This window comes from Gymnoscopelus microlampas (genome assembly GCF_963454915.1).
Source record: "Gymnoscopelus microlampas genome assembly, chromosome: 16".
In the NCBI taxonomy this organism is placed as follows: domain Eukaryota; kingdom Metazoa; phylum Chordata; class Actinopteri; order Myctophiformes; family Myctophidae; genus Gymnoscopelus; species Gymnoscopelus microlampas.
The window spans coordinates 22,704,775-22,731,973 of record NC_139953.1 but is presented as its reverse complement, the minus strand read 5'-3'; the positions used below and the strand labels follow the sequence as shown (position 1 = coordinate 22,731,973).

The 27,199-nt window shown below is 43.9% G+C and overlaps 1 protein-coding gene across 7 annotated transcripts in view; it reads left to right on the top strand.

The window, feature by feature from the left end:
• tulp4a (TUB like protein 4a) overlaps positions 1–26,919 on the top strand; it is a 41,588-nt gene extending 14,669 nt beyond the window's left edge. For 5 of the 7 annotated variants that reach the window (XM_084082328.1, XM_084082331.1, XM_084082327.1 and 2 more), the window contains exons 5-16: positions 2,507–2,635; positions 3,361–3,522; positions 4,228–4,408; positions 12,446–12,553; positions 12,724–12,890; positions 13,801–14,025; positions 15,358–15,592; positions 18,415–18,559; positions 19,332–19,503; positions 19,643–19,736; positions 19,872–23,347; positions 23,508–26,919. In XM_084082328.1, the coding sequence (XP_083938454.1) occupies positions 2,507–2,635; positions 3,361–3,522; positions 4,228–4,408; positions 12,446–12,553; positions 12,724–12,890; positions 13,801–14,025; positions 15,358–15,592; positions 18,415–18,559; positions 19,332–19,503; positions 19,643–19,736; positions 19,872–23,347; positions 23,508–23,624 (5,211 nt within the window). In that variant the 3' untranslated portion in view covers positions 23,625–26,919. The remainder of the gene's footprint in view (positions 1–2,506; positions 2,636–3,360; positions 3,523–4,227; positions 4,409–12,445; positions 12,554–12,723; positions 12,891–13,800; positions 14,026–15,357; positions 15,593–18,414; positions 18,560–19,331; positions 19,504–19,642; positions 19,737–19,871; positions 23,348–23,507) is intronic. The other 2 variants (XM_084082333.1, XM_084082332.1) reach the window with 1 other exon arrangement.
• Positions 26,920–27,199: the final 280 nt, after the last annotated feature.

Genomic DNA, 27,199 nt, shown 5'->3' with positions numbered 1-27,199 from the left:
GACACTTTTTGACGCTCATTCTGTCTGTTGCTGGGGCCATCTACAATGGCATCTTGCCACATTGGTTTCAGAGGTGGACTCACCTAGGCTGCAATGCCAGCCTGACAGCGTGTCGCGGGTTCGACTCCCATTCCCGACGACCTTTGCTGCGTGTCACACCCCATCTCTCTCAGCCTACTTTCCCTATCCCTCTCTAAATAAAGCATGAAACCCCCCCAAGCCTCAGTATCCCCCCTCAGTATTCTGCTGTATGATCCACTAGCTTTAATGCAAAGGTACTGTATGCCTGCCAAGTATTGCCTCAGGTGGTTATGTGATTTACTATGGTCACACACACATAGGCGTCATAACTTTGCTGCTGGCATAACTGTTACCGTTAACCCTTTTTGCAGAATGGAGTGCAATGCGGTAGCACAATATCAGCATGGTACATTTAGCTTGTAACAAATCAAATGGTCAGATTAAGTGACATATCACACAAATGTATGTCTTCTTTTCTCTCTTTGGGTTCTTATGAAGTTCTCATTCAGACAAGTGAAGTCACATTTAATGATCGCTGTTCCCATGGTCTATGGATAGTAGGTGTGGTGGGTTGGCTAATCCAACTCTGAACCACTGATCTGTCGGGCGTGCACTCAGTCAGTGTAAGCCCTGGTAAAAGCCTGTTCTGGGTGTCTATGAGTGTGCAGAACCCACGTGCTGCTCCCAGGGAAATGGGAGCTGCTTCTACTAGGATTATTCCTCAGGGAACAGGCTGAGTCACGCTACAGAGGAAGGTGGCACAGGATTGGGGGTGGGGGTATTGGAAGCGATGCTAGCAACAAAGGTGTGAGAGATTTAAAGCATGCATATGGACTTCACAAAGCCAAAGAGAAAAGAAACCGAGCACTGTTGCACATTCGAGTGAAAAATTATTATAATAGTAATAATAGTTATTATAATAATATAATTATAATAAAAAATGTTGATTTCTGTTTTGCTGCTTTCTACTTTATACTGTATATTGACTGGCACCCTTTGCCTCGAAGCACAAGTTCCAGTCTAAAGGGGTGCATCTTACACAGATGCACTGAGGTTCCATTCCATCTCTTCATTAGTCGACCTTGGGGCCAGTACAGGAATCCATACATCTGTGAGACGCAGCTGCCACAGTGGGATGGGTATAGTCTGCTGGTCTGTCTGATCATTAAACCACTGTGCATTCACCCCTATGTTGATCTCACACTAGTAGATCCCTCTGTTTCTTATTCTCAGCCTCTTACATTAGATTTGAAGTTAACAGTTCTTGGAAGGGTTCCAAAATTAATTTGTTAAAATGATTCTTTATCTGTCTGTCTCTCTCTCCCTGTCGCCTCTCTATCTCTCTATCTATCTCTTGCTTGTGTTCTCTCTGGGCAAGCGTTTGTGGGTACTACCGGATAAAGTAGCCAGTCATGAACCTCTAAGTCAGCAACCCTCCACCCTTATCAGACTGATTGGTGTTTGGCTGTCGCTTGCACTACTGCACTACTACAGTTATGAACAAGCATTGAGAGTTTGTGTGTTTGTCAGTGTGATGCAAGTGCAACACATTGAAAGTTGTTCATTGTGAGGATGTACGGTGGGTGGGAATGGAGCAATAGAAACTCATTATCTATCCAGGATATCATAGCACCTCTTTTGCGTCACTTTGAAAATGAGGCTAACCCACTTTCTGATTGACTTTCTTCCGGTCCGCAGCTAAATTTAGATGGGGCTGAAATGTGTGTAGTAGAGCGCATAAGATCTTACATTTTAGGCATTTTGCAGACACTCTTAACCAGAGCGATTTACATGAATGAGCAGGCAGGGTTTCAGTGTCCTGCTCAAGGGCACTTGCGGCAGCACACACATCTGTTGATGAACATGAATGAGCTGTGGACCATTTATTTAACCATTAGAGAACCCAGTCACCATATTGCACAGAATGTAATTAGTAATTTGTTTCTTTACACTAAGATACTCATCAACGTCCATAAGTCACCAGTAGAAGGGTCAGAGTTCGGCTGGGCAATATATCTATAGAGAGACTAGATATTGTCCGGTATTTGTAATATTGTGTTGTCTTTTCCTGGTTTTAATCACTTAAGCCCTATTTTACACTAAATGACACGTGCGCTTGTAGATTGGCTATTTTTGCAGTTTTTTAACATTCATGAAAAATATATATTATTGCCACAATACGATATTATCGTCACAATATCGATATTGAGGTATTTGGTGAAAAATATCTTTTTGTCCATATATCGCCCAGCCCTAGTCAAACTGCAAGGGGGACCTAAGAACAGGTCGGGACCAGTTTGATTTTATTCAAACAGCTCACCAGTGATGGAGACATTTGCAGAGACATAGAATGGTCTCTGAAGACCAGAATTACCCTGAGAATTACCCCTTAATGTTTCTCATTTGTCTTCCTGTGTGTGTGTGTGTGTGTGTGTGTGTGTGTGTGTGTGTGTGTGTGTGTGTTTGTTTGTGTGTGTGTTACCAGGTGGTTCTGGTGCGTTGGAACGAGCCCTTCCAGAAGCTGGCTACATGTGATACTGATGGGGGGATCTTTGTGTGGATCCAGTATGAAGGACGCTGGTCTGTGGAGCTTGTCAACGACCGTGGGGCTCAGGTAAGACATGAGGGAGATCGCTAGCACGCGTTTCGGCGCTTCGAAACACATTTGTGGATTGTTGCTGCATGTGCCAGATAATGAAATGTATAGACTTGAAGTGAGTGCTGGTGATTTTGTGAATTTTGTGAATTCTCTTTGAACCATGCACCCGGTAAAAAAAATTTTTTTTGTGACAAGTGCTCGCATTTCTTTGCAAGACATGAGTGAGCTCACTCACATTCATGTGAAGCAAGGCTGGGAAAAATATCAAATGTGATGGATATACATTTATTTTAGAGCTGTGATTCTCAACCTTTTATTTCAAGGACCCCGACTGTATTACAAGGCAACAGACCCCCATTTGATACACATTTCTATATCTCTGTGACCCCTATCTAAACTGTAACATTCTCAGTATTCATTTAACTCAAAGTGTACACATGGAATGAATTGGTTGGTTCGTTAACTATCTGTAATTTAGCTGGGGTCCCCTGGTGCCCCCTCAAGGACCCCACAAACCAGTGTTACATACATTGTTACTTCCAATTAAGTTCCTGCTGTCCTCTCCGTATGCCAATTATGCTATGGACAAGGACAAATACAAAGGACATGCAGTACCGTCTGTTCACAGTATCGTTAGGTATTGTCACTATGGTGTTAATTATGTTCCATGTGCCAACTGCTAAGCGGTCTTTCTGACCAACTTCATTAGCTGACCTGCTATAAATGTTTTACCTTCCTAGGTGAGCGATTTCACTTGGTCCCATGACGGGACGCAGGCACTCATCTCCTACCGGGATGGCTTTGTCCTGGTGGGGTCAGTCAGTGGGCAGAGGCACTGGTCCTCCGAGATCAACCTGGAGAGTCAGATCACCTGTGGTATCTGGACACCTGACGACCAGCAGGTAGCGCACGCATACACACACACACACACACACACACACACACACACACACACACACACACACACACACACACACACACACACACGCATACACACACACACACACACACACACACACACACACACACACACACACACACACACTTTTGAGTTTTGATACGTACAAATAGCTTGCAGCATTTTCCCAGAGAATTTTTATTCTAATAGACAGACTTATTTATTTATTTTTGCTAATAGGCTGAACTTTTGTTTTTCTTTGGCATTTGCCACTTTTAGTAATCCGTCTCATTCATTGATGGCCACTGGAGCTTTGTCGTGAGTGACAGCCAGTACTCGCTCTCTTGTCTACACAGTGGTTTTATTTGGCTGCATTTCTGCTTACGTGCTGCGGTCTTGTCGGCTTTGGTTGGATGTCACAGAGCTTTCAGTTTCTGTATGTTTCCCTGTCGTTCCTCATTGTCTCCATAATGTTTTTCTGGAGCCCTTTCCTTCAGCTAGGATCTTTGCAGATACACCATACACTCACTCATGTTCTCAACCTATCATCTGTTTCTTTCTAGCACCTCTCTCATTCTCTTTCTGTTTTTCTCTTTATCAATCTTCCTCACAATTTTTCCCCATCTCTGTTTCTCTCTGTCCTGTCCTCTGTAGTTTTATCATGAGATGATGCATGATGATGAGTTGTTCTGTGGTGCTTCTACTGTAGGTGTTGTTTGGTACGGCGGACGGACAGGTGATAGTGATGGACTGCCACGGGCGCATGCTGGCTCACATTCTGCTGCACGAGTCAGACGGCATCGTCAGCATGTCCTGGAACTACCCCAGCTTCCTGGTGGAGGACAGCAGCGAGAGTGACACAGACTCCGACGACTACTCCCCACCCAAAGGTATGTTGTTTAAGTTCTAAGAAGGCTCTGCCACTGGACTGCTGTAGTAGTGGGCTCTTTGTCAGCTAAGGTTGTGTTAGTCGAGTCATCACTTTTTAATTTCTGCTCCACTAGAGCAGATGAGCTACAGCTCTAGTTTCTGCAAATCCTCAATGCGCATTGCGAGCTTGACAATGCTGGGACGATGTCTCACAAGATCCTGCACTTAATTCCTGTTGCTGTCAAGTTTGGATATTAAAACGTATGTCAGTTATGTTTATATCACCAGTCAATCAATGTGATTTGAAATGTGAGTTCGCTGTCCCATGCGCATTGCGAGTCCCTTTAGTTAGGAGGGAGGCAGGGGATGGCGGCCCGGGCTTGTGAATATCCCTCAGCTGCACAGTGGCGCGATTTTATATTTTGTACACCTTTATTAACTCATTCACTGCCAAGGACGTAATTAACGTTATTTACGTCCAAAATCCAATTCTGCCACGGACGTAAAAAACGTAAAGATTTGTTTTTGGGGGGAGTGAGGAAGGGGGGGGGGGGTGAGGAAGTTTTCAAGCTGTATTTGTTGGCCATGAGCAGTACTTACTCTGTGATTTTAAATCAGCTTTTAATTTAATGTAATGTATAACATTAGATTTACATCTCAGATGCCCTCTACAGCAAGGGCCAGAGCAGGCTGTTCTTTCTGAGAAGGTTCAGGTCTTTAGATATGTGCAACAAGGTCCTGCAAATTGTTGTATCAGTCTGTAATGTAATGGCTAGAAATTCATAGTTGGGGACAGCCTTAGCTTACACCAGAGTCAAATCATTAGGAACTATCCAATACAGTATGTTGCACCGTGTAATTTTCTACCACTGTCTGTAAGGACAAGACATTCTATCAACCAGCCATAGTCATTACAAACCACAGTTTATTAACACCTGGTGACAAGCAGCAAATATACAGTAATGGCGTTGACGTTGTTTCGATCTATTGCGTGTCTATTGCACTGCCTCTCCTCATCCTCTCCAACAGGCAAGTGAAAGCAGCCTTGCCCTTTTTAATCTGTACCCTTGTAAACTATTTTACACCATTATGTTCAGTGAGATCTGTAAACATAACGTCTCATACTGTATCTGATATGCAATAGGACACATAAACGGTACCACGGTGTGGTACCTTAAGCAGCCATAAAGCTGCAGGGGTCATCTGTAATGGGTTTAGCTGGTAAGGCATTGTGTCTATTGGGAGCTATACACCGGGGCAGAGTTGACCAGCTGTTACATCCCACGGTGGTTCAGCACAGATGAAGGCAGATGTGAAACCATCTGGCTTTCTTCCTGCTCCTCCCTCGGTTGCATGATCTCCTCATCCTGTCGTTCACTGCTCCATCACCTTCTCTTGCACACTAACTCAGTGCTGGTGAAGGGTAAGATTTCTGACTCAGAAGAGACTGCACGGGAACGCAAGATGGTGTAATTAGTCTCCTTGGCGTTGTCACATAACTTACGGTAGACCAGCGGTTCCCAAACATTTTAGATCAAGACCCAAAAGAGAAATTAGACGTTTGCCCGGGACCCAAACTAGTGAAAATAGCAGATCTACAAGCTTGCAGATCTGCCATTTTCACTACTTCTTTGTTTTCTAATTTAGGGAATTTCTTTGATTATTTTTGTCATTATGAAATTATTTTAGAAAAATGTTGTTTTCAACATGTGGATTTTAGTGGGTTTAAAAAAAAAATCTTTTGTAATAATAATAATTAATAAGATGTAGGAAACGCAAAGTAAAAGGATATTTACTCAAGACCCATAGAAATTGGTCCGTGATCCAGACATGGGTCCCGACCCACTGTTTGGGAAACAGTGACTTAGATGTAGGAGGGCAGATGTGCTTGACGAAGTTGACGTACTGTAGGCCCTGTTCTTCTGTTAACATTAGTTGGATGGGACCGTGTTAATATAAATATGCATGATCTTTGCTTGTCTTGTTTTGCCCTGCTGAAGGATGAATCACAATTGATAGGTGATGCCAGGTGGTCAACAGCTGCTGAAATGCTGTAATGTTGCCAATACACTGACCCTAACCCTGTAAATGATTGAATCATTTGAGTCTGTTTGTTTTGTGGTTTAAACACAGGCATGACATGAAGTCAGCCTGTGTGGTCGTACGTAACCTGTTCATTTTCACTGATTGAATTCATGATTCAGCTCTTCTAGTCTCTTGTCATGATACATTAGGGTAGAAAGATTACTTGGTGCAGAACTCCTATGTATTCAATTCATCAACATAGCATAAAAATAAAAGTTTACACTATAATACATGTCATCAACAAATACAAACACTATGTACAAACTGGAGAAAAGGGAAAAACGACAGCAGTGAATGACACCTGTTGATGGGAATTTACATTTACCTCCCCTTCTCCTAATAGAAGTTTTTCCAGGCCAGTTTTGATAGAAACCAGTGAATTAATGGATGGTGTCAGGGAATTCCACATTTTGATTGTAGAATGAGAATTTTCCCATGTTTATTCTAAATGTTGTTAGTACCAGATCATGGTCGCTACTTGCTCCCTCTAGTGTTGCGGCTATGGGTGTCACTCACTCACTTTGGAGAAGTACAGTAGTTAGACAGGTATGAGGGTATTGAGGGCACTGTCCCTACCCTGAGCCATCCTAAAGTAGCAAAGTGTGTTGGATTTAGGTGGGTCATGGGCTTAAGGCAGAGAAGTAGTCTTAAAGTTATCAGTTTGTTTTTCGATGTCTGAAGCTTAGTTTTTTAGTATCATTGAGATGTTGGAGAACCAAGAGGTGCAAGCACAATTGCATTGAATGAGGGCTCCAGACAGGGGGTAATGCAATACTAAACTAGAAAAAGTGCTCCTCGGAGCACAGGTCTCCGCCAGGTCAGGTACGTTATTCTGGCCTCCTGGTGGCGCTATAATAGGCCAATATGAAAAGGGTGCCATTTATTCTTAGGTCTTTCACGCCAATCAGACACAGCATTCATGATTTGTGGCATTTTGTTCCAAAAATGTGTTTTGCTAAATTAGACCTGCTGGTGGCGCTATAACAGGCCAATGTGAAAAGGGTGGAATTTCTTCCTCGGCCTAGTGGGAATGTGCGTGTGAAATTTCATGGAAATCGCAAGCTGCGTTCATGGTTTGAGGCAGTTTGTTCAAAACGGACCAATCCTGCAAACTTTGGATGGCAACCTTAACCAATGAGGATGGAATATGGGAAATGGGACAGATCAGGGTTGATCACATGACTATAGAGATACTGTGTACCGATTTGCATGACGTTTGGTAAAAAACTGTAGTAGGAGTAATGTGAAAAAATGGGTTTTGCACAAATCGGCCTCCTGGTGGCGCTATAACAGGCCCATGTGAAAAATGTGAGGCAGAGGTTCTGAATTGGCATCCAGGGAGTGTGTGTGCACAGTTTCGCAGCGACCGGGCCAACGGTGCCGGAGATTTGGTGGTAACACACGGACAGGACGGACGGACGGACGGACGGAGGGTAAAACATTCTCTCTCGCACAATAAGTCCCCTGGGTTCAGAGTGGTAGTAGGTGACTTTGAAGTTATATCCAAGAAAGAAGTTACTTACTTAGGCTGCTTATTAGACAATAAACAATCTGGAAAGAGCATGGCACTAAAGGTTATCTCAAAGGTCATTCAAAGTGGAATTTATAGGTAGAAATATCCACTTTAATACGGTAGATAGAAGTGCTCTGGATATATTGTCTGGGCCACTTGTTCAATGTCATTTAGTTTGCACCTGCACGGGGCGGCAGTGGCTCAGGAGGTAGAGCGACCAATTGGGAATCAGAAGGTTCCTACTTCGATTCACGGCTGTTCTTGAGCAAGACACTGAACCCCAAACTGCCACCGATGAGTAGGTTGGTGCCTTGCATGGTTTCCTCCGCCGTCGCTGAGTGAACACGTGTGTGAATGTGATATCACCGTTCATGTATCCGCATTTATGTCAGTAAAAACATCAATCAATCAATCAGGCAAGCAAGCCATATATCCACAGCAGACCAGCTGGTTAAGACCAGAAAATAGGAAGGTGACCAGTGACCAGCACTCCACTTCTGCGGGAGAGGGGTGGAGTGTCTCCGAGGGGCATTAAAACAAACCACTGTGACCAAGTGTGTGGAAGATGCTATAGGGCAGGAGGGGCAGTCAAGATGGAGAGCGATGGAGGGAAAGGAGGAGTGCAACGGCAGAGAGGACACCAGGATGACCGTGGCGTGTGCGTGTGTGTGTGTCACTGTGACATTGGGCTGACTTTGCTACAGGAAGTCCTAATTGCTGACTTGGGTGCTTGGGACAATGGCGGACGGCAGGCGGTGTTGTAACAACAGCAGCTGTCACAGTGTAAAGTATGCGTCACCAGAACCCTGATGTGCGTCACTCACTGACCCTCAAGTGACGATCAGAGGTGTGTGTGGACTGTGGACACAGAATGGAAATTGTGTTAAATTAAAAACAATGTTTTACATTAGCCCAGGTGGACAGTGTGCTATTATTGGAAAGCTCACAGCTCTTGGAGAAGTCCCCAGACAGCACCGCAATGTGACCTGTACTGTAACGGCACAATACATAATCTTCATTGGGAATAGTCAATTTCTCAATTATCAGCCTGGTACATACAGGTTTCTTCAACCCTGCCCCCTAGGATTGATATGGAACGCAAGGTCAAGGCTGGTGAATCTGAATGCCTAGGCCTTTAAAAGTGTGACTTTACATTAGAAGGCATGCCCTTGTCAAAAGTAACAACATATTACCAGAGCTGTTTTGCTAACAGGGTTCTCTGCCTCTTCCTTGGTCTTGACTTGCCCACAGGACTACATTCATGTAGAGTGGCTAAGCAAAACAAAATAGGAGAATATTCTAGCATGACAAAGGCGTGTTTCCTGCTTCAAACCAAACATGGAGGACCCATGTGACAGTTAATCTATTTGGTATTTTTGTCCTTTGCACTTCTTTACTACCGTGGCGATCTCCACTGTCAGCATTCAGCAAAGTGTGAAATAGTATAAAGAACTAATAATAAGAGAGAGCAGTAGTGAGGCTGTTGTGTCATGCCTATCTGGAAGGACGTTGTGATATGATGGGACTGCACAGCAACCACTCCGCTGATAGACAGACGCATGTTGCGTCTAGCATGTTCAGCAGCTCATGGAACAACTTTGTTTGCTTATCGGTTTCCTTTGTCTTTTCTACCTACTCCCTCCTCAGCTTAACTACTCGCCTGTACCGTTTTTTTTATAGCGCATCGAATTGTAAAGCTGAAAAGTGCTTGCCATAGCTGGACCGCTGATTATACTCTAATTCACTAATTAAAGCAGCCAATACTAATTGATTGGCCCCGATAGAAATGGTCTCTCTAGACGACAGCCTGCCTGAGACACCAACCCTTCTTATTCCTCCGCCTGCCAAAGCAGTGGGCCATGATATATGATGATGACCCATTATCACTGCAGTGCACACCGCATCATACTAGTATATGCATGGTAGCATCATCCTAGCTAAGAGTATTTTACAATGCAAAGCAGAAGAATATAGCAGAACACTAAATCAGTAACAGGAAATCTAAAGGAGAAAAAGTAAAGAGGTTTGTGGTAATTGGGTCACTTGCAGGACAATTTGAAAGGACAGATGCAAGGTTGACGATATGACCAAAGTGTAGGTGGTTGCAGTAAGGTGTGTTATTTATAGCACTCCGCCTTTTAATAACACTTATGATAGAATGAAATACAACGAGGAAAAGCACTTGTGTGACTATGTGTCGGGGCAAATGTATTATTTTGATTAAAATGCAGTAGATTCCTTCTGAGAATGAATTACTTAGATTATTTTCTACAGATATAGAACTGGCCCCTCATAACACCGCCTACTACCGCTATAGTATACACACAGACACACAGGCATACAAAGGCACCGTCTCCCTCACGTCCAATCTATTTTTATGGCCCACTTTGGAAATGCATATTGATCACCTGGTCCTCTGACGTAGTTTGCAAAGAAGCTAGTGATGTAATACCAACAGTATTGAGGAGGAATATGTTTAGGCACAGCTCTCATTGAGGTACATCATAAGAACTATTAATTATACTTACGTTTAATTAATTAATTAAATTATACGTTTGGGGGCATTAGTGGCCTAAAGGTTAGAGGAGCGCATTTGTAACCGAAAGGGTTACAAATGCGGGGTTTGATTACCTAGACCAGCAGAAACATTCTGGGTGGGGAAGTGAGTGGCCCTTGAGCAAGGCACCGAACCAACTGCTCCGGTGTGTGTGTGTGTGTGTGTGTGTGTGTGTGTGTGTGTGTGTGTGTGTGTGTGTGTGTGTGTGTGTGTGTGTGTGTGTGTGTGTGTGTGTGTGTGTGTGTGTGTGTGTGTGTGTGTGTGTGTGTGTGTGTGTGTGTGTGTGTGTGTGTGTGTGTGTGTGTGTGTGTGTGTGTATTTGGAAGAGGCCAGTACAGAGGACATCTAAAAGAAGGACCAAAACATTCATTGGTGTAACTTATCGCAACTTATTAAAGTAATACTAGGTAACTTATTCAATAAAACTAAAGTTAAATTGTATATCTTTTGTGAGTGGCAAACACCCACTCCATGAATTTCACCCCCGAAAGCCTTTTATTTATATATTTTCTATTGAACGGGGTGCCTTTCCAGCGAAAATGACGTCATCCGGCCGGAAAATGCACCGGTTTCCTGTTTGGCCAGGAAATACCGCACCGGTTTCCTGTTTGGCCAGGAACTACCGCGCTAATAACAAAAAGGAAACTCACGCTGTTTTTAAGAGATTGTATGATTTGAAGATCGAAAAACAACAGAAAAAGAAAACACTACTCACGGTAACTAAAGCTCCACTGGCTAAGAGAAACGATCCACAGATCGTATAAAACAATTAAAAGAACGCTTTTTGAAACGCTTCCGTCTTCCGGTGAAAACAAATGGAATTCTGGGTAACAGAGGAATAAATGAACGGCCTGCAGTGACGGTAATGACCAGCAGAGGCTGCTCAAAATCGTTATTTGTGGACCTGCATTGTATAAGTTTAAGTTCTGTTGAAACCTGCTTTCAGTGTGGGCCAGCAGTACACAAGTAAAATCCAGAGTGTTAATTAACTCATTTTTACACTCTCAGCGTTACATTAACACTCAGGACTTTACTGTGTAGCCTGGTTAGCGATATTGGCTCCAGTTGCTTCAATGGCAATGCTCAGTGGCCGGCAATATACACTAAGTGCGGGTGTCTCAGGTTCTCCAGTGTCTCGTAACTATATGAATATGACGTTGGAAAAAGACCATGTGTGCTCAGCAAAATTCCAATTCAAACTAAATTGTAGTTGTGACACTCGGGTGGCGCAGTGGTCAAGTCCCTGCCCACCACCACGGAGGTTGTGGGTTCGAATCTGTGGTTGGCCCGTGTTCGGGGGAGGGAAGCCGGGCGGGGAGGTTGATGTTTGTCACTGCATGTACTCCTACGGTCTGGGGCGGCACCTGTTAGCAGGGAGTGTTGGCCGGGAGGAGTAGGACAAAGGCCCGACGTCCTCCCGGTGGGGGCTCCTTACTGGCGGGTGAGTCAGTAGGATACAACAGCAGTGACAACACAGCAATGTGTGTGGGGAGAAATTAATTGGCATAACAACTTAATTGGGGAGAAAAAGGGGCTAAAAAACAATTGGCTATTCAAAATTTTAGGGGATAAAAAGAATAAAAAAGATTGTAGTTGCTGAAAGTAGCCTCTTAGTACAGAAAGCCCAGTTTATTTGTTGATCTCAATCCTCCATCTGTTTATTTGAATGTAGGGAACTCCTAAATGTGCACACATTTTTATTTTTGGTACATTTTTGTTGTATTATTGGTCTTGTCTTTTCTTGTTAAATGTCTTTTGCCATCCAAATGTATATGTACTGTTACTGTACATGCCTGCATGTTCAAACCAACCAAGTGGTATAAAGTGATTTGTACTGACTTGTGTTGTGCTGCTGTCTGACTTCCTCTTCCATGGTGGCCTGACCTCTCTGTCTCCTCACAGTGCACAGCCTGAAACCACTGCTGACTGTAAGCTTCACCTCTGGAGACATCAGCCTGATGAACAACTACGATGACCTCTCTCCCACCCTCATACGCACATGTCTTAAAGGTAAGTGTGTGGACACACCTGTGCACCTCCGTGTGCGCACATGTGCAATTGTGCATTCATGCATGTTCGCAGACATGTGTGCCTTTACTTGTCTATGTTTGTTGGTCTTCCGTACACATATCATAAGGACTTAATTTAATGTGTCTGTTTTGACATCTTGCTGCTTTTAGATGTGGTGGTCCAGTGGTGCTCTCAGGGGGACCTGTTGGCAGTGGCAGGGATGGAGAGGACCTTCCTCCCCCAAGACCCCTCCTGTCCTCCCCCAACCAGGAACGCCATCGTCAAGTTCTACAACGTCCGCGGAGAACACATATATACACTGGACACACCGGCACAGGTGATCAGCTATATACAAAAGAACCTAGACTTCATCTCTTTTAGCCCAGTCAGAGTACATGTATGAGGTGTCGGAAGTCTTTTGTATATTAGATTAAAAAAACATATTTATTTTGAGTAATATATTTAATTTCAAACCTTTATTTGTTCTCGAAGGACATTGAGGTTGCGCTCATTTGCAGTGTCGTCGAGATACATCACAGTACAGCTACATTTTCAAATCAATATTTATATCAATGACAAAACAAAACAGAACATTTCCCCTATCGTGATACAACACAAATTTAAAAGCAGTTGCAGACACTTGTGGGTAGGTCTGCAATCAAAGATTTAAATTGACCGTATGTTATGGCAGAGCAGATCTTTAATTTAAGCTGTAGGTCATTCCAAGTGGTTATACAGTATGTAGCATACCCTCTCCCATGTGGTAGTCCAAGAAGGCTAAATCAAAGCAGTTGTTTACGAATGCTATCTGACTCAGGTCTGGGTAACAACCTGCCAACCATCAAAGCCATTAAAACCAAACAATTACCTTCCCCATAATCAGAATTAATAAGTTGCCCATTCTGGTCTTCTGATGCTGCTGATTTCTAAAGCATTTTATATATTTTTCTCTTGTTATTTTTAAAAAAAAAGCAATTATTCTATGTATTTGCTTTTGTTTTTAGACATATATTTTATTGGGCTACTACACTGTTTCTGTATGTACAGTATGTTTGTACTTCAGACCAGATATGTTGAGAAGTACCAAGAAATATTTCTGGAGTTGGCATGGCAATAAAGATCTTGATCTTTACACTGTGATAACCCCTTTTATACCTGGTAAAAAACCTTTTCATATGTGGAGATTGTGAATAAAAAAAAGGTCCTGAGTATCATTGTCATCGCTTCCCTCCCTCCTGTCCCTGCAGCGTCCTATCACTACCCTGTGCTGGGGTCACCGGGACTCTCGCCTGTTCTTGGCGTGTGGCCCAGCACTCTACGTGGTGCGGGTGGAGCACCGTGTGGCCAGCCTGCAGCTGCTGTGCCAGCAGGGCATTGCCACGGCACTGAAGGAAGAAAAAGATGTGGCCAAGCTCACCATGCCCTCCCGCCTCTGTTCCTACGTCACTGCTGCCTTTGTCCCCACCATCAAGGTAACATAACATGGGTGGTAGTCCGATGAGCGCATAGCATGGGTGCATCAGTGCTCCATAGAGACCATCTTAGCCAACACTAGGGGCATAAATACTGATTAAAGATTTTTATTTTTTTCAACATAATGTCTTTGTAATGCGAGTCGTGAATGAAATTTATGGCTGCGAGTTCGCCTCGTGTTTTCCAATATTGGCTTTACAAAGTTCCAGAGTACTGTAGGCGAGTGACATCATACAAGCCAAACTACAGAGCTTGTGTTCTTTGACTCCATACATATGAGCTTGCAGTGTTTTCAAAACGGTGTGCCAAGGCACACTGTTGTGCCATGAGACAAGTCCAGGTATACATTGAGACTTTTATGACAAGTAAGACGCGCGAACGCTGGAAGCGAACGCAGCTCGAAATATGTTGCAGGTGTGTGCATTTTAATCAGAGCATTGTCTACATTCCTGCGCTCTTCATGGCCACACTGTAGTGCAGGCGTCTGTGTGTGTGTGTGTGTGTGTGTGTGTGTGTGTGTGTGTGTGTGTGTGTGTGTGTGTGTGTGTGTGTGTGTGTGTGTGTGTGTGTGTGTGTGTGTGTGAAACCATGCTCGGCACTCTGGCGCACTCTGGAGGCTGCACACAGGCAGTGCACGCACACAGACAGACACACACACACACAAGCCGAGCAGGATTTCATAGTAAGCTCCACTTGGGCGGAGGCGCGCCTCCTTCCGCGTTCGCAACAACCACACATGATTATTTCAATATATTTAAAAAATGTCTTTACAAATAAATAGTGAAAATAGTTGATCTGCAAGCTAACAGTGGATCACGATTTGATGCGTTGTGAGCTTGTAGATCTGCTATTTTCGCATTGAATTATGTGTGCCTACAGATTTTTACTTCTGGTGTAAAATTTGAAAACCATTGGCCTAGAGTACACTTCAGAGGAAATACGACGACCAGATCATTTTCAATTCACTTAAAACCTGGCGTCCCTATATTAGGCATGTAATTATAGGAAATTGTATTATTCACATATACATCACACATTTATGATCTACAAGCTTGCAACATGTCGCGTTGCGACAAGTTCTGAGCTGGTAGATCGCCAATCCGCCAAATACATCGTGGTTAAGCTTACTCTACTTGCGTGCTTGGGCCAACTGATGACACCTGCACAACACGTATTTAATTCATGTTGGTTTTCCGTACATGAGTTGTGGATGAGGTTTCATTGTAGCACACGTATAGATCCATTCATGCACAAGTGTCTTGTAGGAAAGCAATCTAAATACTATGATCATAGTATTAAGGTTTTTCTTCTGTTATGCACTGTTTCCTTAGCCCCCCATCCCAGACCCCAACAACATGCGTGACTTTGTCAGCTACCCGACCGCTGGCAATGAGCGTCTGCACTGCACCATGAAGCGCACTGAGGACAACCCCGAGGTGGGGGGGCCCTGTTACACCCTCTACCTGGAGTACCTCGGTGGTCTGGTGCCTATTCTCAAGGGCCGACGAATCAGCAAACTGCGGCCTGAGTTTGTCATCATGGACCCCAAGACCGATGGGAAAGCAGGTGAGACTTTGATCTAACTAGCGTGCTCCTGCCCATACTTTCAGCGGCCCACCCCCTTCTATCCACTTTTCACTACATTCCCCAGGCTTTTTTTTTCAGAGAAAGAAATCCTCTGATCTGAGGTTAGGGTTAGATTAGATCACGCTGGCCAAGTCCTAGCCGGTTGAGTGTCTAGACGGAAGTACTGCCCAAGGAAATGACGTGTACATTCTCCGTGAATGAGTGTTATGATCGGTGAAAAAGATAGTTTCCGGGGAAAATACATATGACGGAAGTCCCGCCCCTATAGACATTCTGCATGAGGTCGTGACCAGGCTTTTCTCTTCACAGATGAGTAAGGCTGGGAACGAGGCTAGGGTTAGATTGGTGTTAGGGTAGTTTTAAGGGAGTTTATTGTCACAACCTAGCAGCATTATTAGCAGTTATGTTCCTGTACTATTAAGGAGATATGGAAGTTCCCTGATTGTCCACCATAAGATCCCCTGAGAGTTATTGATATTTAAAATAACAATAAGGTCATTGACATCTGCAATTCAATGTGAAATTTTACATTTTATCTTAAAAAAGTGTCGTGTTGGAATTGCTGTTATCCCAGGGAATATGATTGACAAGCATGTAATGAAAAGGAATCCTGGATGTAAATGTCCAGTATTTGTTTAAGGTGTCTAATATGCTAATTGACTTGCCTTGCCCATTTAGTAGAACAATGTTGTACAGTCTAGATTTAATGACTCTACAAACATTAGCCCATTCAATCCAGGAACGCATCTGAGTCATTTTAGATTTTAGCTATAGCCATTATTTATAATTATTATTTATACTTTGGATATTCAAAAATAGCAGATATACAAGCTCATTAGAGCTTGTAGATTTGCTATTTTTGAAAAATCATCAATCAACATGTTTGCAAATCTTTGAATATATATATATGTTTAAAGCGAACATTTGTAACTCAAATCTTTGCTTCTGGGGGTCCCTGAAACAAAATATTGAGAACCACTGATATTAATGCAACATACGGTTTTCAGAAAACTGTTAGGATTTGGAAGACATTTGTAGATGCGTTCCCGGATTGAATGGGATAAAATACATGAGAATCTCCCTGCCCACTGGCATCCTCAGTGTTTTCTGGTGCCCTCATTATGAGCTGTTACTCCCCCCTGTTTGACTGACTTTCATTTGGCTGAGTGTCCTTGAAGGGATAAAACATATTCTGTTATATTTGGTAATTGTAATAGGATTGTAATCATAATAGTCAACATGATATATTATTTTTGTTCCACAGATTGTCTATTTAATTCCCTAACATTCAAGTAGTTGAATGTATTCACCCCAGACATAATTGTCTGCTCCAGTACTTTTCCAGCTGTCTGAGTTTGGGGTGAAGTTTCTTGTGCTGGCATTGAGAGAGTGAGTGTGTTTTAGTCACATAGGGCAGACCGGTCCATGTTAATTAAAATCTGCTTAATGGGGGCTCTGATGGCCCCTGGGTTCCTCATAAATCAACCCACTCCCTCCCCACACAGTGATAAATGAAGCCAGCCATGAAATGTATGCAGCCCATTCACACTTTAATGCCCATCAAATAAATTAGCTTGACCCAGAGTAGAGTAGCAGTGGTTCACAGAATCCATATGAATGAGAAACAGAGGAGAAAAGTTACCCCTAAACAGTAGTATGGATCAAATAGGTCTACTTGTAGTAGAATGAGGAAAGTGCTGCACATTACCTTATACCTCCCTTAGATTTATCATTACACATTTGGTTTCAAGGGTCAATTGTGCCCCCTGCAGGTTGTTGATGTAGCTGGAAATCTGTTGAACATAACCCAAATTGTACATAACTGTTATAAAATATCTTGAGTGGCTCTGCTACCAACTAAACTGTTTTGGGATAGTTTATTGTAAGCCTAGGCCTCTGCCCAGTTTAGGAGCATTTCATTTAAATGTTTCAGTGGCCAGAGGGACAAACCTATTTGTCTGTGGAAATATAGAGATAACATCAGTGTTTGTGTTGGTTCCCGTCACAGTAATCCAGGGCAGTGGTCAAATTTCAGGTTTAAGGGTGTGGTCCACCCAACACCAGGTGGCACCTCAGGGATTAGCTATTGTACACATATGTAACAAAGAGAGCTGAGCACAGGGGAGACAAGGCAACAGACCAGAGAAGAATGATGCGTGTTTGTAACAGTAGATTAAACTATCTTTTTGTTATCTTTTTTTATATAAATTTAGAAAATTAGAAAAGGTTAGGATATGGGTTGTTTGTGGATTATGAAGCTCTTCAATGCTTGACTATTAATATTGACTATTATAATGATATGTTTTAAAGTAGGGATTTGTGGAATAATGCCACTGAATGTCACAGTAGTTTACTACCCTGATGCTCTAGTTCAGAGTCTATCAAATGGGGTGCTCAAAAGAGAAAAAAATGATATTGGTTATGAACAATTTACGAACAATGTTTGTTTTCTTTTTTATTACTGTACAATAACATTCTTTTTAGGGGTGTGCCGATACACTAATTTCACGATACGATACACAATATTGGGCTCACGATATTGATACGATATGATATATGGCACTTTTTTATTATGAAAATATATGGGGGGAAAAAAAGCTTATGAAATTTTTTTTTACATTCTTACATCTAAGGTTCAATATCTATCACCCTTCCTTATATTGAGAGTGTAAATGGTGTCCTTATCGCCTGAATTGGCATCAATATCTATAATGGATTCTTTCCTCAGTCCACCACCACATTTTACTGTCATACACACTTATACACTCAAAATCCGCCTCCATCTTGTGTTCTCCCTTCAGATGAGGTGTACGGCAACAGTCTGATAACGACTATGATTGACAGCTGTAACTGCTCAGACTCCAGTGATATTGAATTGAGTGATGACTGGGTGGGGAAGAAATCTCCCAAGATATCCAGAGGCAGCAAATCCCCCAAGCTGCCCAGGTAAACCTGCACCATGTTTATCTGTTTATCAAACATACAGTATTTACCTCTCTTCTGTTAACCACTTTATTAAAAATAGCAAAAATAGCCAACCTACAAGCAAAATTCTCTCAAAAACAATGTTTGAAAATCATTGACAGTTTAATGCTGACATGCCCAAAATAGGGATGCCAGGTTGAAATTGTTTAATAGTCAGCTGTAACAAGTGAACTTAGAATACTTGTTTCTCCCTGATTTTCACACTCAAACATTGGCGAAATTCAGCATAAATCAACTAGAATCATAAAAAACACGTTGATTTATGCCAATTAAGGATGTTTTTTTTAGTTTTTTCCTCCTTCATTCAGTATCTGCAGAGGTTATATTTTTGATTAATGTTTCACAGAGAATCAAGCTATGCATTAGCTTTCACCTGTTAGTCTCTTAGAGCGATGGGGCTGATTGCATAAAAAAAAGGCATTATCCAGCAAATTATAATAATTTAGCATTTTTCATTATACGTTTACATTGATTCTACATTTGTATTGATTGTGTGTATTGTATTGATACTCGCTATCAAATTTGAAGAGCCCTTTTTACTGTATCATTGTAGATTGTTGAGCTAACCCAACTAATACCGAAATATTCACTTTCATTCTTTTGCCTGTCTTAAACCAACTCTTTGCATGAATTACAGCATATTCAGTGGAATGTCCTACACTAATGTAATGTTTACTTTTGCTTCACCGCATGCCTAAACCTTTCTTTCTCCCGTTTGCTACCTTCTCTGTAGAGACTTAGTCTGTCCCTTTACCAACAGGATCAACATTGATCCCAGAAAGTCCCCCAAACTGTCCCGAGCTACACAGGAAATCTCCAGGTCACCCAGGCTGCCCATACGGAAACCGTCTATTGGATCACCTAGTCTCACGCGGCGAGAGTTCCCCTTAGATGACATCACTCAGGTAAAGGTCCTGTTGGGTCAACTTGATGGGAAGACGTCTTTTATGACCAGCTTCCACTGTGTATTTTGAAAATGAATTTATTATGCTGAATTGTACTGCCTTAAGAATAAGAATAAGTTTGTTCTTTCTTCTGTTGTAGCATAATTACCTTGCTCAGGTTACATCCAATATTTGGGGGACAAAGTTCAAGATTGTGGGCCTTGCAACATTTTTGCCAACAAATCTTGGTGCAGGTAATGATTCAAAAGCTATTTTTTTACGAGGTGAATTTGAATGACATTTACACACCCTCCAGTCTTTGATGGAAAAATCTAATGACATTCCTGTAATTCTGTCTTTATCGCTCTTGATCCTTCCTTACTTCCCAGTTATCTACAAGACAAGCCTCCTCCATCTGCAGCCCAGACAAATGACCATCTACCTGCCAGAGGTGCGTAAGATCTCCATGGACTACATCAACCTACCTGTCTTCAGCCCCAACGTCTTCAGTGAGGACGAGGATGATCTGCCTGTCACTGGTCCCTCTGGTGTTGCCGATGACAACCCACCGTGCACTGTCAACATCCCCATCGCTCCCATCCACAGCCCCGCCCAGGCCATGTCCCCCACCCAAAGCATTGGTCTGGTCCAGTCACTGCTTGCCAATCAGAATGTTCAGCTGGACGTCCTGTCAAATCCACCCACCGCCACACCCACTGGTGCTGCTGCCAGTGGGTCAGACCAAAGTCAGGACACCGTCTTGACGGCCCAGTACACCGTTCCCAACAGGTACTCTGCCCCTGGGCAGGTCATCTTTGGGGGGCTGGATATGAGCCGCCTGATGGTGGGCCCGCCAACCGCCCATCACCCACAGCAGCAACATCAAACGCAACAAACAAGTCACCATCAACAACAGCTCCAACACCACCAACAGCAAATGCAGCACCACCAGCAACAGCTTCAGCAACAACAACACCAACTGCAACAGCAGCAGATGCTGCAGCAGCAGCAGTTGCAGCAGCAACAGCTTCAGCAACAGCACATTCAACAGCAGATCCACCACATGCAGCAGCAGCATCAACATCAACTTCAGCACCAACAACATCTGCAGCAGCAGATACAGCAACAGCAGCTGCAGCAGCAGCATCAACAAATTCAACACCAACTGCAACAGCAACAGCACCAACAAATTCTTCAGCAGCAGCAGCAAGCGCAGCAGCAAGCGCAGCAGCAAGCACAGCAGCAACATCATCAAATGCAACAACAGCACCACCATCAAATTCAGCAGCAGCAACTGCAGATCCAAATCCCTGTTCCCTCTATGTCATCAGGCCAGCCTTCAGGTGCAGCCATGCACCAGCTTCAACCAGGGACACTGCAGATCCAAATCCCTCACCCTCCTGCTGATTTGGTGGTTGAGAGAGCAGCGGGAGGCGATCATGAGCACCTGCTGAAAATCAAGCCCATACGTCCGGCTCCCCAGCTGGCCGAAGGAGACACGGTGGTGTTCAGTGCCCCTCTAGAGCTTAGCAAGATGAACCCCCCGCCTCCCTACCCCGGGACAGTGGCGGCTGCTGTAGCTGCAGCAGCGGCCGTTGCCTCAGGGTCTGCCTCAGTGTCGGTGTCTGCAGCCTCCGCTGTTGCATCTGTAACAGCGGGGGCCGGCAATGGCACTCCTCCACCAGCCGACCTGTGTATGAAGAAAGCTGAGTTTCATCTGTATACTGCAGGGCAGCAGTCCGCACAGTACCCGACACCGCTGGGTTATGAGCGGATAACCACCTTCGACAGCAGCGGCAACGTGGAGGAAGTATGCCGTCCTCGGACGCGCCTTGTGTGCAATCAGAACATCTACGCGCTGGCAGGTCCTGGCAGCTCTGCCACACTCCGGGTCACCTCTTCGTCGTCCTCTGCCTCAGCAGATGGGAAGAAGATCCAGCTGCCCTATGCCTCTGCTACTCTCAACAGACTCACTGTGCCCCGCTACTCCATACCCAGTGGAGACCCGCCCCCGTACCCAGACCCAGCCAATCAGAACAATGCCACTGGCAGGAACCCTGGACAGAGGCTTGACAGCAATCTGATTCACGCCACTCTCAGGAGGAACAGCCGAGAGGCTGCTCTTAAGGTCTCCCAGATGCTGGATCCAGGTCCCAGACCCCTGCCGCCCAAGGCCAAAAACAGTAGTGCACTAGCAGCCTCGTATCAACAGAGGGTGCCAACAGCCCTGTACACGTGCAGTCAATGTAGTAGTGGGTCCAGTATTGGGAGTACTGCCCCAGGCAGCACTAACGGCATAGCAGGAGGGACCATCATCAGACAGGATTTCCCACCAGGGAATGGAGCACCACACAGCACTGTGATCGTTCACTCCAACAGTGCTTCTCCTCTGGCCTCCCAATCCTCGTACAACCTGCTGAGCGCCCTCGATGGAGCTGGTAATGGCGGGGGAGGTGGTGGAGGAGGCAACAGAGACAGGGCAGACTATGTGAACTCTGCGTTTACTGAGGACGAGACACTGAATCAGTCGTTGAGGCATCTGGCTCTGGGGGGCACTGATGTGTCTGTGGGGCTGGTTGTCAAACGCCCCCCTCCCTATCAGTGGGACCCAGCAGCCACAGAGGAGGTGTGGGTTCCTCAGGAACGGACAGCAACCCTGACCCCCTCTGGTCCCTCGGGACCTCACAAACCACCCCCCCTCATCCTCGGCCCGGCTCAGCACTTAGATGTGTCCAGGCTCCCTTTTGTCCTCTCTCCAAAGTCCCCTACCAGCCCCAGCGCGGCATCATTCCAAGCTGCAGCAGCAGCCGCAGGCTACCAAATCTCTCTCCAGTACGCTCCTAGCACTGCCTATTCTGGTCCACAGATGCAGCCCGTTCCAGGATCCCCACGCCCCTGCTCCTCCCCCAAGGAGATGGTGGCACCGGTGCCCTTCTCACAGCAGGAGGCAACTCTGGTTCTGCCGCCTGGTTATTCTGCAAACCTGGCTACCCTAGCCTGCTGCCCTCTCCCGCCCATGTATCCAGGAGGAAGCTCCTGTGCTGGACTCCCTATCCCACCCATCGCCTTGCACACTCCCTGGGGCACCTATAACTCATGCCCGCCCATATCCAGCCCTGCGGTGCCACTGCCTCCCAAAGCCTCCCACATGGCAGTAGACAAAAACATGTTGTCGCCCCCACCACCTCCTCCACCACCTCCCCCTCCTCCACCACCAGCAGAGCTGCAGGGAAATCGCGGCTCACCAGAGGCCATGGCAGATGCTGGGGAGGGGTTTCAAGAGGTACTGTCCCTCACTGAGAGCCCTGTGCCACAGCGTTCCGATAAATTCATCAAAAAGAACCGGAAACGGGCGGATGGTCGGGCTGAGGAGGCAAACGTTCCGCCCCTGGCCGAGGGAGGCAAGTCCAAGAAGGAGGGCAGAGCTCTGGGTGACTTCAACTCGCTCATATCCAGCCCACGGCTGGGAGGCAGGGACAAGAAAAAATTGAAGGGACAGAAAGAGCAGCAGATGAAGGCTAAGAAGCTGAGCAAGGGCCCGGCCACCAGCGAGTTCCAGGACAGCTCAGAGAGTGAACCGGAGCTCTTCATCAGTGGGGACGAGCTGCTCAATCAGTGTCAGAGTGGTAAGAAGGGCTGGAAAAACAAAAGGAGCCTTCGTGCTGCCAGCGAACTGGATGAAATCAAGTGTCGCAAGGCCAACGAGAAAGAGGACCGTGGGCTGGGCAGTCAGGGCTTTGTCTATATCATGGCCAACAAGCAGCCACTGTGGAACGAGGCTACGCAGGTCTACCAGCTGGACTTTGGGGGGCGTGTCACGCAAGAGTCAGCCAAGAACTTCCAGATTGAACTGGATGGAAGACAGGTAAGGGGGGGTCCTTACTGTTATTTACATGTGTTGTCCTCCATAGGGGAAATATTACCAGGAGACATTTAATTATTGCTTAAAATTGTCTGTCGTGCACATGAGAAAACAGAAAATACTGTAACTTTGTTTTCTATTGATGTGTTTTGATAATTCATAGGTGATGCAGTTTGGCAGGATTGATGGCAATGCCTACATTCTGGACTTCCAGTACCCCTTCTCTGCTGTGCAAGCCTTTGCAGTGGCTTTGGCCAATGTTACTCAACGCCTAAAATGAGATGTCCCACTCACCCTCACCTGGAATTTTATCTGGGATTTGAACGCAATCAGCTGAAGTGACACAGTTGTTTCATTTGAAGTTGCATATCTTTACTTTCAGAACAGTAACTGAAGTCAGCCCTGGTCTGCATAAACAGAAAGATTCAATCACACTGCACTACGCAACGCTGCCACTAGAGTTGGTGCAATAAGCAGGCTGCAGTTGCTAAGTATGTTCCTAGATTTGCTCTTGTTTGGCAGTCAGCAGTGCCCTGCGAAGTCTGCTGGGCCAAAGAGCTGAGTTTTCAGTCACTGACATGCAAATAAAAGCTGCTTTAGCTAGAAGAAGAAGCTATTGGACGTGATAACCTGACGGTTAGATTTCCTCAACAGAGCGGTGCTGCAAGAGAAATGGTCTCTGTGCAGTTTAAAAAAGGAGCAGCAACAGTAATACTTGAAAATCCCACTCTCTGGAGATTGAAGATGTTTCTATTTTTTCTGCACAGGTACTACTGGGCACTGAAATCCATTGCTGTACAAAACTTCAGTGAAACAGTTACCACTTTTAGTAGACTGCTTTTGCTTTTAGGAGTTTCTTAAAGGTCAATCTTTGTGGAGGGTTGAGTTTTTGTTTTTTGCGCTCCCATTCATTTTGCGACCCTCCAACTGTTTCTTGGCTGAATTGAAGCTTAAATATATTCATTGTTTAGGAGCACTATTAGAAATTACTCACAAGTATTCCCTCTTGTTACAAATTTGGGAAAGTAAGGGAATAAATAGAACTAAGTTGAACTGCAGTCTTTTCTATGAGGTTTCCTGGGATTTTGAAGGAAAGAAAACATGTCACTCTCCTACATGGATTAATTTATCTGTATGTTTCTTTGTTTATCTTTTCACTATTTCGATATGAATTTTAACAATGTAATCATCCTTCATGTGATTTCATGTCATACAACCTCAGTACGTTGTTGACCTGGTTTTCAACTTGTCTTGTTTTATTTAGGAGACCGGCAGCCGAGAAGCATATTGCTGTATAGTTTGACGAATTCAGGTTGGAGTGGTGTGCAGAATAGTTTTGACTGATGTGTCCTGTACTTACTGATGTATCTCCCCTTTCTCCATTATGGTGACAGGGGTACAAAAAGGTCAGGTTTCAACAACGTAATCTCTGGCATGAAGTGATTTGTCACCTGCTGTCACTTCTGTGAAGTGAGTGTGTAGTTTGGGCCTGTCCCTACTCCTAAAGACAACGCTAAACATGTAAAGTCTAATTTATTGTTTGTCATATGACCACGTCGCTCGTTGGAAATAAAGCAATTCCGCGAGCGATGCGGTTCTATGACAAATAATAAATTAGGCTTAAGCAAAGGTACAGGAAATATTTTTGTATATTTCACCAATGTCATTTCATACTTTTTTCAGAAGTAATGTAAATACATGCATAACATTCATATTGTACATGTTGAAATGAGACGTAGGTGAGTTTGACAGACATCTGTTCACACCTGTCTCCATTGTGTTTTCAATGTCAAATCAGCTGTGGAGGGAAGCTAGTACTGTTGTACTGTTTATGGAACCGCTAAAAACAGTAAAGCTGAGATGATTCCATTTGCTGAATCTTTGAAGTGAGAACCCCAATGAAGTATGAAGCTATTTGAACTTGTTCATTTAGCAAGCTGACACTGAAATATTTTGAAGCTGACACCATGTTTTTTCTCTTTCAGGCTGTCAGACTTGTGTTCATTTTGACCTAAGGACAGAGAGGCTATATTTAGTAGGTGCTTGAATAATGGGTTTATTGCAAATAAATGCTTGGTTTGACATATATTAACCAAAATCCCAAGCGTATTAGAATATAATGTTTAGTAAAGATTTAGGTCCAATTAGGTCATCTCAAAATGTTGTGCCAAAACATAGTAGCTTAATCTTAAAGATGAAGAAAATGAACAGGTTAGAAATAGAACTATAGCCTATGCTTGATAAAACACTATCCATAAACAATCTCATGTTCAACAAAGCCCATGTTCTGGTCTTTGAATGAATGATATTACATTTCTTTAATTTGTTTTTCCATCACACTGAGATGCATGTCAGTCAGGTGTGATTGTAGGGAGGAGCTCAGAAAAACAATGGATTGAAGTGTCTACCAAGGGATAAGCTTGAGTTACACTTAGTTTTGTGTGGATGTCGTGCACTGAAAAAAAGCCATCGCAAGCTTATAGATCGGCTATTTTTGGTGTACAACACCCACATGCAACTAAGTATAAATCAGGCCATATAGTCTATCCTTGAGAACAAAAAGACCATGGTTGTGGCCTAAACAAGATATCTTTTCAATATTAATTTTGTTAGTTGTGCAATATTTTCATAGGGAAAATACAAAAAGAAATTTCCTTTGCCATCACTTTTTTTTTTTTTAACCACAGTTTCACACTGTTGGAAAACAATTTGTGCAGCATCTCTAATGCTGGTCTGTACATTTTTATTTATGAGATTATTTCCTAAAGGCTGTATATTACTTGTGGAGTTTTCTGAACATTTCTTTGTGTTGACAAGAGTTTGTTACAAGTGTAGCCCAAATTGTGAGGGGTTGGGGGAGAGACAAAGAGAAGGGTGAATTTTCAGTGTTTTTGTGAAGTTTGCATTGGATGGAAAAGATGTGAATGAGTTATGCTTAATTGATCCTCTGTTGTATGATGGTGTCGCTTGTCACGGTCATACAATGAAGTATAAATTAGGCTTAAGTGCCCAGTTGTATAGTGTAGTTGGTAGACTAGTCGTGTAGGACGTATCTGTCAAGTCAAGGTGTGTCTGTATTCAATTGTATGGTCTACCAAAATGCCATCAGTGTTGTATCTATTCTCTTTAATCCATGTGTGTGTGCGTTCGTGTGTGTGTGTTTTCTCCCTGAAAAAAGCTACTGTTTTTTCACCCCATTAAAGCATCATCATGCTCCTTGTTCTCATTAGATTTTGGTTATGATTTCTCTACACACATATTCATATGAGTCTGTGCGTGTGTGTAAGCCACTGAGTTCATGATTCAGAATTGCCTATGGACTTGGGTTTAAGGAATCACCTTTTAAATGATTTGATGACATGACCTACTGTAGATATTGTAGGATTTTGATTTTTTTCTAAGACGTGTGCTTTGTACTTCTAGATGTAGATGTAAAGGACAAAAAAAACAAGAAATCAGAGTCTGATTTGGTGACTGAATGTTTATAGTGAACAATAGTAAGGCATGCCATGTAAATTATTTTACAATTGTATATGTCACGCATCTTTTGAATAAAATGTCATTGTTTCAGAGAATATTTGTCCTCGCAAGTAAATGCATATAGTAATGGTACCATGCCAGGGCAAATTGCCTATAGTACACTCTGTAATAGAGTAATACAAAACCAAGGGCCCACAGATTGCCATCTGGGTCAGTGTTTTCAAAGTGGGGACTGGGGACTCCCAGGGGTCCTTGAGGGGGTTCCAGGGGGTCCCCAGCCAAGTTTAACCACTTTCACCTTATGTTGGCTATTTGAAAACAGCAGACCTACAAGCTTGCGATGTGACATGTGAGATCTGCTATGGTATAAAAGAT